Source organism: Octopus bimaculoides, chromosome 10 (assembly GCF_046866305.1).
Source record: "Octopus bimaculoides isolate indiv1 chromosome 10, ASM4686630v1, whole genome shotgun sequence".
NCBI lineage: Eukaryota > Metazoa > Mollusca > Cephalopoda > Octopoda > Octopodidae > Octopus > Octopus bimaculoides.
The window spans coordinates 62,533,700-62,545,662 of NC_142937.1; the positions used below are offsets into that span (position 1 = coordinate 62,533,700).

Consider the following 11,963-nt stretch of genomic DNA (forward strand, 5'->3'; position numbering starts at 1 on the left):
GGATTTACTGCATCAATAGCAGTAAAAAGCATTTAAAATTAACGACAGACTCGCTTCAGTTGGTGTTCTTACTAATCCAAGTTGACCAAGAAAATCATTCGTAAGAGGGGGTTTGTTCATTTTTCAAGTCACTTATACATATCCAGTTATCTGCAGGACTGATAGGTGGGGAAATTTGGCCATAATGTTCTTATCCCTGAAAAAAAACTGGTGACTTACTTGTGGCAGAAGCACAAAATTGTTTTCATAGAGGTTCTCAAGAATTGAAACACACTGGAAATGCGAACAATAGGAAAGCATATTTTGAAAACAGAAATTTGGTTTTAGTGACAGATCTAGGGATTTTCCAGGTAAGGGTTGACCATGTACCTATGTAGGCCTGGGTGAGATTGTGTGTGAAAGACCTGAAGTTGCCCATACCTTCCGCAAGTCACTACTATTGTCCAAGGGAAATGATAATACAGTTTGGCACTTGCACTAATAACAAAGTATCTTATCCGATCCTTGACAGTTCCACCAACCTACTTCCCTAAATTGGTTCTTTTTCTTACGAACTCTGAAGAGTAAAGTTGACTGAGGGCAGAATATGAACTCACAGCACACTGTGTTAGAACAAGTACAATAAAGTATTCTATCCAATGCCCTAGTGCAGTGATGCTCAACCATTTTTTGCCCATGGATCCCTTTGATTCCTATTTCACTCAGATTGTTCATCCTAACCATTTCATATTTAAAAATATGATAGTTTTATAATTAAATATTATTAGGAATTGTATAAATGTAATTATAAAAATATTTTGTGCATTATAGAAGTATAACTAATTTATTGTGCATTTACTTTAACCACAAAATCTTTATGGACCCCGCCAAACGTTATATAGACCCCAGTTGAGAAACACTGGTCTAATGACTATGACAATTTTACTTTTAATTAACTGATGTAATATATAATTAAATCAGTAAAAACCTTATTTATACCAATTTCAAGATGTGTGCAATGAAATACAAACGTATGAATTTTTCATAGGTACATAAACTATTGAAAATAAGCTTATGCAATGTTCATGCCTTTCTCATGGTATTAACAGCATGAGCAAAGTGAAATCTATGATTAAGTGTACAATGTTAAATAAATAGATAGAGGCATAAGTGCAGATGAGTCTAAGAAGTGTGCCTCCCAACCACATGGCAATAAGGATGTTGTCTTCTATAGCCCTAGGCCAACCAAAGCCATGTGAGTGGATTTGATAAATGGAAACCGAAAGCCAATCATGTGTGCGTGCGCATGTTTGTGTCTGTCCCACCACCCCTGATTGACAACTGGTGTTGGTTTGTTTACATCTCCATAACATAGCAGTTCAGCAAAAGAGACAACACAATAAGTACTAAGGTTAAAATTTTTTTTTTAAATAACTACTAGTATTGAGTTGGTTCACTAAAGCCTAAAAGGTGGTGCTCCAAAAGGGTTGCAGCCCAATGACTGAAACCCATAAAAGATAAAAGACACTGAAAAAGAAAAAGAATAAAAACTAAAAAATAAAAAAAAGTAAAAAATACATATATTCCATTTGTTTATTTCGACCAAAATGAAAATAATTTCAAATATTTTTTAACTGAAAATACAAAAAAGAGAAACCTACAACTGTCACATAATTCCATAAGTTTTAAAAAAGGCAAGATATTTGTACAGATCAATCTTTCTAATGTATTTGGCTCATGTTTTCCACAGAATTAGGCACTGATTCTAGATTAGATTTTAAATAGAATTTCTCTTTGACAAATATTTCTTGCCTGTATCATATGTGCAAGAATGGCCAAGAGGCCAACACATTGTAGTAGTTTGGAGGAAAAAAAAAAAAAACTTAAAAATTTTTTTAAATGCCTTCAATCAAGACAACACCAAATTTTGCTGCATTCACAGCAATGATTATTTTATAAGTCACTGAAATTGGAAATTCCAAAAATATTTGAAGACAAAAAATAAATAAGAATGACATTTTTTTTTTTTTTTTTTAGTTCTCATACAAAGTAATGTTTGTTTACAAGAAAAAAGAAAATCTATTAAAATATTTCCAGATTATCAAGGCCAAATGTTCTTTTAGCTGCATGTGCGTATACACACACATACATAGAAACAAACACACACACATATATATATCTACATATATATATGCATCTATATATATGTATATATATATATATATACATACATATACATAAATAGATATACCTACACACACATATAATATACAAGTATATCTACATATATATATATATATATATATATATATATATATATATACATATATATATGCACAGACACCCTCTCCAAATGTATCCTCATGAAATAATTGACAAGTGAAATAATACGTTCATAGATTTACTGTAACAAACAACTATTCAGTCACCTGAAGGTTTCTCATATTAGCAGAAACAGTCTCTATTTCCTGCTTACATAAAGAAAAATTCGTCTCTTCAAGAATGTCAGAAGCTATTTTTAGCATTGCAAAGTTCAAATTATCAAAGGAACGGGATCTTGTAAGAGAACACGACGACGATGACGATGACGACGACGTATATTTAATAGGAGACGATGAGTTAGATTTTGATTGAGGTTCTAAACTATCATTTTCTTGAGAAACGTTGCTAGGTAATGGCTCCATTAGGCGCCAAGGTACTTCATAAGGTCTCCGGAATCGACGAATCCTACCAAGACGATACCTCTCTAATCGCCTTGAACGCATGTCTGCTTCTATGCTTTCAGTTCTTTTTTGGTAATTCTTAAAAAAGTCCAAGTTATTCTCTTCAAATGTGTCTTGAATCCAGATATTGGAAGATGGCTGATTAGATCCTATTGTAACTTTTGCAATGTATTCAGGATTAAAATGAATTACTCCAATTTTCTTTTTGCCCTGTTGCCTATTATCCATATTCTTGTAAAGCCTTGCAACACGAGAGGTCGTCTGTTTTTCTCGCAAGTATTGCTTTCGGCTTTCTGTGACAGTACTCAGCATACCGAGTTCATTGAGAGCCTCATCCAAGTCCATTTCTTCGGACGTCTTCCCTTTATCTGAACAACAATAGCAGGTATTAGCAGCCATTATGGAATGCTGTAAAAGAAAAAAAAAAAAGAGAGAAAAAATATATATGAAGAATTTTTATAAATTAGGATCTGAAATAGTAATTTCTAGAAAATGTGCACAATTTTAACAATTTCTCAACCATTATAAATTCAATTCATATTTCTGTTTATTTAAAGAATTGCCATCACAGAACAAAATGCTTTATTATAGTGAATTGTCTGGAGGAATTCACGGGATAAAAAAAAAAAAAAATAAATAAAAAAAACCCCCCCAGTCTAATCTTTATTTTCATATTTATTTTGAAGCAAGTATCTAAATATTCTAATACTTCCTAGAAGAAAAAAAGAGAGGGAGTGGAGAGTGAGGGAGATATTGAGATTATTAGGAAGAAGATGAGTTAAAGTTATTGTACTACTGATTAAGCTCAGATTTCACAACTATGAGATTTTCTATCTCTGAGTAAGGCAATTAACGCTACTTTCTTATTTTGCTTGATTAACACACCATTCCTACTTTACGTTTGGTTGGCCATGGTAGGAAGGGCATCCAACCATGAAATCAAAAGATTCAAAAAGTAAACCATTCTAGCCATGCTAACATGGAAAACACCAATGTAAAACAGTTTTTTTTTTTTTTCTAATAAATAAAATAACAAAATTTTTGAAACAAATTCTTGCGAAGAAAACAATATATTTTAATTGATTCTATCAACCGTTTTAATCCTTTTGAAACCAAACCACCTGAGACTATCCCTGCTTCTATGACAGAAAATTTCCTGGTTTTAAGTGATCTAAATTATAACCTTCCATCAAAATTTCATGTTAATCTAAGTTCCAAACAACAATTTAAAATAGAGCTGTTATTAAATATTAAATTTGATAACGACAAAGTTATTCTACTAACTTCTTCATTATTTTAAAAAAAGAACATAAACAAATTCCTTGTATTTCTACGGAAATATGGTAACAAAAACGCCAACAAAACAAAGATGACATACAGAAAAATAATGGAGATTGTTCAATTTCAGTCTAAGAAAGAATAAATAACTGACAGCCTAGATGTTGATGTCATTTAGCCCTGATTCAGTAGTCCTTTGATCAAAAGCATTCCAATCATGGCCACTATGTTCTTCTCTTGTCCACACAGTGTATCTTGGACTACTTCATCTAATGTATTTTCCTCCTCTTTTTAAGAGAATAGGGTGTAACAGTAGGAAGATTTAATTTGTATTTCTAGTAGATCATGCAATATTGTAATATTTCACTGGTTGGGAGATGTTTGTGTCACAGCTGGTGATATTTTATAAAATATTAGAAGAACCTGCAGATATTCTGACACAAATGTAAAAAAGCCATCATAATTACATATTTTAAACGTATGGAAATCCTGTGTAAACATTAAAAAAAATGTTCATATTAACAAATTGGACAAAAACTCTAGACCAATGGCATATATATATATATATATATATATATATATATATATATATATATATGTATATATAAATTAAGCTAAGGAGTGATGTGCTGAATATTGTATATATGTACATTCTAAAAATTCTCCATCTGAGATTCTTACGTGAATAGAAGCACATAATTGGGTGTATATGCATTGACAGTTCAACCAAAACATCAATTGTAAATTTATTTACAAACACTGGGAACTCTCTTAACTCAAAACGTCGTCGCTTTGTTAGTGACCAGCTTGAACTCCCAAGAAGAACTTTAATAAAGCTCAAAGAAAAATCACTCACACACGTATACACACACAAAAAGTACATTCACTGTGAAAATATTAGAGAGCTCAGAACGAACCTGTATAAGGAAATGACAGAATGATCTTTGTTCACAGGTAGGGGACAACTGTAATGGATATGTTTTATCTCAGAGGGTTTTGAAGCAGGTTGATACTAGGCAGTAAAATAATAGATGAAAATTAGATATCGTCTATATTTTACTCGTTTCAGTCATCAAACTGCAGCCATGATGGGGCACTGCCTTCAAGAATTTTAGTCGAATGAATCGATCCCAGTGTGAACTTTCTTTTTTAAAGCTAGATACTTATTCTATCAGTCTCTTGCTGAACCGCTAAGTTACAGGGATGTAATCACACCAACACCTGTTGTTAATTAGTGGGGGGACAAACACAGACACGAAGACAGATACAAAAATACACATATACTATCTGATGGGCTTCTATCAGTTTCTTGTTTCTTTACTGTCCACAAGGGGCTACACACAGAGGGGACAAACAAGGACAGACAAATGGATTAAGTCGATTATATCGACCCCAATGCATAACTGGTACTTATTTTATCGACTCCGAAAGGATGAAAGGCAAAGTCGACCTCAGCGGAATTTGAACTCAGAATGTAGCGGCAGACAAGATACCGCTAAGCATTTCACCCGGCGTGTTAACGTTTCTGCCAGCTCACCGCTTCTATCAGTTTCTGTTTAGAAAATCCATGCACTAAGATTTGGCTGACCTAAGGCTATAGTAGAAGAGAAGACACTTGCTGAAGGTGCCACACAGGGGGACTAAACCTGAAATCATGTGGTTGGAAAGCAAACTTCTTACACACAACCAAGCCTATATATTTAAAACAAAAATTAAAAAGAAAGTGAGCTTAAAAGAACAAAGTTTTGATTCTTTCTTCTTGTTCTGCAAGACACCTGTTCCTAATCCTCTATCATATGTTCACCTCCTTCAAACCTATACTCCACACAGTTGAGAAGTCTTGTTTTGGGAGTGCTTGGTGACCTCACCAGAGCTGGTACCACGTGAAAAGTACCCCTTGCAATCTGTAAAGTGGTTGGTGTTAGGAAGAGCATCCAGCTGTAGAAATCAGGCCAAAACAGACACTGGAGTTCAGCACAGTCCGCTGGTTAATTGCTTCCTATCAAATTGTCCAACTTGAGCTAACAGGGAAAATGGGACCTTAAACAACTTTTTTTTAAAATGATGATGAATCTAAACTGTATCATGAATAAAATATGTGAAACAAGACCAAATAATGTTTGTACTTCTTGTTAAAGCATGACTTTTCTTTGTGAAAAATGACTAGTTTAGAAACCATAGCTGAAAAGTAAAGATATTTCAAGCTATTTCTTTCCTTATCTAATTATGGAATATTGTTTTCTATAAGATGATTAATTCTGAGTAAGGTAGGCAGACACTTTAGACGTTAATAGTCAACAACTGTAACACCGAAGTCAAATATCCATCACATATCAGTTGGAAAAGAACTGTTGCTTTTGTCGTTGTTGTTATTGTTAGGGCTATTTTTGTCCCTGATAATGAATGTGTCTCTCTGGTCTGTACATTTGACAGATTCAATAGTAGCAGAGTTATAATGTAAACACTGGTTGGTAAATGATATATTTATCGTGCTGCTGTATTGTCCAGGGAGATTTTCAGGGTTGTTTTTATTTCAATATACCAGTAACAACATAATGATAACTGAACGTGGGTGAGATGGTGTGGGTGTGTGCTTCCCAACCACATGGTTCCAGGTTCAGTCCCACTGTGTGACACCTTGAGCAAGTGTCTTCTACTAACAATAGCTTTGGGCCAACAAAAGCCTTGTGAGTGGATTTGGTAGATAAAAACTGAAAGAAGCCTGTCATTCATACATACATCACCAGTGTTTAATGTCTGCTTTCCATGCTAGCATGGGTTGGACAGTCTGACAGGAGCTGGCCAGGCAGAAAACTACACCAGACTTCTGTGTCTGTTTTGGCATGGTTTTTATGTCTGGATGCCCTTCCTAACACCAACCACCTTGCATGCATGCATATATTTTATTTTTATTCTAGACCTGATGAGTGACTATATTTTTAAATAGAATTAAATGTGGATCGATTTATTTTTGAATTGAATTGATTTTATCTGTTTTACTATAACCACAAAATGCGCGTAGTCAACTTATTGGTATTTACGTTTTATGCTTTATTGAATTCTTAGATTAGTATTTTTATAGTGTATTTTTTTCTGGATGGTGACACTGGGGTCTTTCATTATCTGAATTGTATAATGGTGGTTCTTCTCTAAATTATATTTATATACATATATCATATATTGTGAAATTTAATTTGGTATTACTAAATCGAATATTCCTGCACATTTGGAATGATATATTCCCTAATATTATATATATATATAAGCGCATGTGATTTATGTTTGATTGCCCAACACCACTGCTTAACAACCCATGTTGGTGTGTTTATGTCCCTGTAACTTAGCCTCAGGCTGACCAAAACCTTGTGAGTGGATTTGGTAGACAGAAACTGAAAGAAGCCTGTCCTATATATACATACATATACAGCTTGCTCTCCTAGTCAGCAGGGATGGTATCATTCAAAAGCTAAAACAATGTGAAGTGCATGGTGACCAGTGATGTATAACATCTGATAGTCTGGTTGATACCGCGATGTGTGTGTCTTTGTCCCCCACCACCGCTTGGCAACCAGTGTTGGTGTGTTTATGTCCCTGTAACTGTGATTCAGCAAAAGATATTGATAGAATAAGTACAAAGCTTAAAAGAGAAAAAATACTGGGGCTGCTTCATTCAACTGAAAAATAGTTTGAGGCAGAACCCCAGCATGGCCACAGTCTAATGACTGAAACAAGTAAAAGATAAAAGATATATATAATTTAATATATGAACTAATGAAGTTTTTTTTCAAGAATTCTATATCTAAACAGAAAGCAAAATGTCAATTTTATAATACATCAGTTGGAAAATTTATCAATGGGGACAATACATAAATTTCAATAATAAAGTCAGTATCTTTTAGAAAATGTTTAAAAGCTCTGAGAAATGACCTAGAGTAACATTTTTAACCTTTTGATACCAACTCTCCTGACACTGCATCTGATTATGTTACAAAACCTCTAATTTTTATAAAAATTTCTATTTAAATTAAAATTTCCCTTCATATTTATATCTAAGGAAAAAAATTTTTTTTCATTAAGTTTTTTTCATTAACAACAGTTTAATAACGAGCAAGTTATTTTATTAAATCCCTCCAAATTCTTGATTTTGAAAATTAATTGACACACATACACAAGCAGTGTATATTTTTGTTGGAAATATGGCCACAAAAGAGTTTTTAGAGAAATTTGAAATGTTTATGATTCTGTCAACTGAAAACTGGTAAACAAATTCTTTATGTCATGGTTAAAAAAAAAAAGGCATGGAAAAGTACAATTCTAAAAAATACAGAAGTGTTTGCCACAAGGGCAGCCATTTTGGGGAAAGGCCTGTGTCGATTACATCAATCCCAGTGTTACACTGGTATTCAATTTATTGACCCTGAAAGGATGAAAGGCAAAGTTGAAATCTGCAGAATTTGAACTCAGAACGTAGTGACAAGCGAAATACTGTTAAGCATTTAGCTCGGCATGCTACCGAGTCTGCCAGAATAATAATAATAAAGTAGTTGAAATTTCTGTAAGAGAGTCAATAAGAGAGAATACTGATTTGGATGAACAATGAGGAATGGTAAAATTCACTGAAATATGGAACCTAATTATCATTGATGAAGTGTTGTAGATAAATAAAAACTTTTGAAATTGTTGGTAAAATGTAGCAAAACTTTTAAAAGAAAAAAAAAAAAATCCAGAAAATGACTGCTAATCTCTTGTTTAAAAGATGTATCCAGTTAAAAGAAAAGGACAAGTTTAATAAGCTTAAGTTTGTGTACATCAGCTCAGCATTTCATCCTCTTATCAAAATACTAAAACTCAAAGATACAAATCACATTTTTCTAAAAGAACAAGATTCTAAGTAAGATTTAGTCATCAAATGAAATACCCAGGGACTAATAGCTTAAGATAACATGAAAATAAAATGAAGCAACAAATTCATTCAGAAAAATTAAATCTTAAATCTACCCTTTAGCCAAATTCCATTTGAGATTATTCAGATGGGGGTGACTTAAAAGAAAGAATGAAATACAAAAGGGTAAGAAAGTCTTATCGCTTATAATTAGCTGACAGACGAGAACAGAGGAATCAATATCAAGATATGCCTGTAGCTGGGCTCACAGCACCGACACTGATAATGAATCACTGTTGAGTTTAATTTCATTAATAAACAAAATTTACTTAGAATTTACACAAAACTACTGCCAACTTTACAACAACAATTTAAAAATATTACTGGCAGAAAAGGTTTGCTGTGAATCACTGCTTGCTGTCTGTTGGTTGTTCGAACACAAAGGAACTCGAGAACTAACGAGTAGAACCATGATGCACTTTAAACTTCAATAGCTTAGTAGACACTCTGAGGTGAAGAATAATGTGAAAAATATACTCATTTAAATGGCATATGTAAATTTTGTTGATTATTAATGTTGAGAGACAGCACATGCCTTAGGTTGCCACAGCCAGCAAATGACCAACGACTACCGACAATATAGGTTATATATGTAAATGTTCATGAATTTAGTACTAAATGCCAGCAAAAGACTGTTTTTTTACTGTGATGAAGAGTTTGTGATAATTTAAATAATTCTAGACAAGAATCTCCAAGAGGTTTCTAAGAAATACAGAATATGTTGCATTTATAGCCAAAGCTTTATTTAACCCAATCAAAAACAAAACACACAATGGAGATGCTATCTTTAGAGGTTTTCTTCCTATTAACAAATATTTCATGCTTTTATAGTATAACTCTTCAGCATTTAAACTGGCCATATCCTAAGATGAAGCAAAGTTCTTTTAATATGAGAGAAATTTACTTTATAGTTTATCACTACAGGTTTTCTATATAATTTAGAGTCAGTACTAAAAGTTATGAAGTTTTGCATATAAATATGTATTTGTAAACAATGTGATTGCATAAATGTATTCATGTACATTGTAACATTCAGGACTGGCTCTACATTCTATAGAAAATTAATAGAGATAAAATTAAGTGATTATATCACACTGCTAACACAAAAGTAAGACATAGTATTGACTTATAAACCTTTAATAAAAAATCTGGCACTCAGTCACTTACAACAATGAGGGTTCCAGTTGATCCGATCAACAGAACAACTTGCTTATGAGATTAACATGCAAGTGGCTGAGCTCTCCACAGACACACGTACCCCTTCACATACTTCTCAAGGAGATTCAGCATGACACAATGTGACAAGGCCGGCCCCTTGAAATATGGGTACTAATCATTTTTGTCAGCTGAGTATACTGGAGCAATGTGAAATAATGTGCCTTACTCAAGGACACAATGTGCTGCCAGGAATTGAACTTGTGACCCTAAAATTGCGGGTTGAATACCTTAACCGCTAAGCCATGTACCTTTAATAAACTTGGTATATTATTATGATTGCAAAATGAAATGTGGAAAATATTTACACAAAGTAGGTCTTAAGTTACAGGAAAGACAGAGCTTATTAAGCCAGGCCTAATCACACTCTTAATGATTATAAATACCTTTCTATGTTGCCCTCCTGTGGCAAAAGTTTTTACTTTATGAATCTGTATAGCAGAATTTCCTAAAACTTTGATACTAATCAATATGACTGATCTACTTGAAAATTTGTGTCAAAACTCAAGCCATAACTAACTTTAAAGATTTGGAACAGGTTTGAAGAATTTTATTCTTAATATTTTAGTTCATAAAGAAGGCCATTACTAGTTCAATAATTTATTTAAGGATAAGCTTTGATGGTGAAGATAAACTATCTTGTTGGAAGATTTATTAATAGTTTATTGATCTAAAAGATTCTTCAGATAAATAGCTCGACCAGTCAGCTATGGATGGTCCATTAATTTCCTTCATATTGAAACACTGCATGAAAATTTGCTTGAGTAGAAAAATGTTCCAAATACTAAAAGCTAGCAGCTTATTAATAATTAATATGATTAAACAGGTGGTTTACTTCAAAGTAGCTCCTTAAACCTACTTAATTATTATTTGTTATTTTGTTTGTCTGACAAACAATTTTAATTCTCCAGTTTCATCAGTTCAATGATATTTTCTTCTCGCAAAGAATTGGAATGGTTAAATCTACTCATTCCTGACTAGGCTTTTTCCTTCAAATCTGCTACCAATACAAGAACATAGTGTTTAGGTGGCTCGCAGCCAAACAAAATACTATTCCAGTAGTACAAGTGGCAATGTGCAATTTCGAAGTTCGAATCATACCTGAGCTAATTTATCCCTTTATCTCTTTAACCCTCTGTAAAAAGAAGTTAAGTTACCTTCTCAATTCATCTCGACTCATAAAAGCTTGTTACCTGGTTTTCCATGGCATATAGATCCCCCACCTGGATGGGATGCTGGTCCATCACAGGATTACTCAGTTTTGCTTGCTGAGTGAACTGGAGCAATGTGAAATGAAGTGTTTTGATCAAGAACACAATGCATCGCCCAGCCCAGGAATTGAAACTGCAATCATATGATCATGAGTCCAACATTCTAACCACTGAGCCATGCGCCTCTAGCATTCAAATTAATCATAACCAGCCCAAATAGCCTGCCTGTTTTGCATTCAAACTATCTAGATTCAGCCTTTCATACCCACCAGGCAATGTCATTCTAAAAATAAATAATTGCATCATCAAAATATTAAAGCATGATTAATTCAAAAAACTGTGGATAAATAAGGATTACATGGGATAGAGTAATCTGAATGTGAAAAGATTAGTCAATAAAATTAGATAAACTATCAACAATAGTCTAGAACAGTGATTAACACCCCACTGGTGGGGGCATGGTGCTGTGGACGCCAGGCACAAGATTCTCATTAAAGTGATTCCCTTTTTGTTCTTAGTTAATAATGTACTTTTTTTTGTACTCAGTACTTAATAAAGTGAAGGCACATGGCTCAGTGGTTACAGCATCAGGCTCACAGTCACGAGGTAGTGAAT

At 33.4% G+C, this 11,963-nt stretch overlaps 1 protein-coding gene across 3 annotated transcripts in view; it reads right to left on the reverse strand.

Moving 5' to 3' along the window:
- Positions 1-1,558: 1,558 nt before the first annotated feature.
- LOC106869465 (uncharacterized) overlaps positions 1,559-11,963 on the reverse strand; it is a 75,973-nt gene continuing 65,568 nt past the window's right edge. For all 3 annotated transcript variants that reach the window (XM_014915218.3, XM_089358716.1, XM_014915217.3), the window contains exon 2: positions 1,559-3,110. In XM_014915218.3, coding sequence (XP_014770704.1) covers positions 2,397-3,101 — 705 coding nt within the window. In that variant the 5' untranslated portion in view covers positions 3,102-3,110 and the 3' untranslated portion in view covers positions 1,559-2,396. The remainder of the gene's footprint in view (positions 3,111-11,963) is intronic.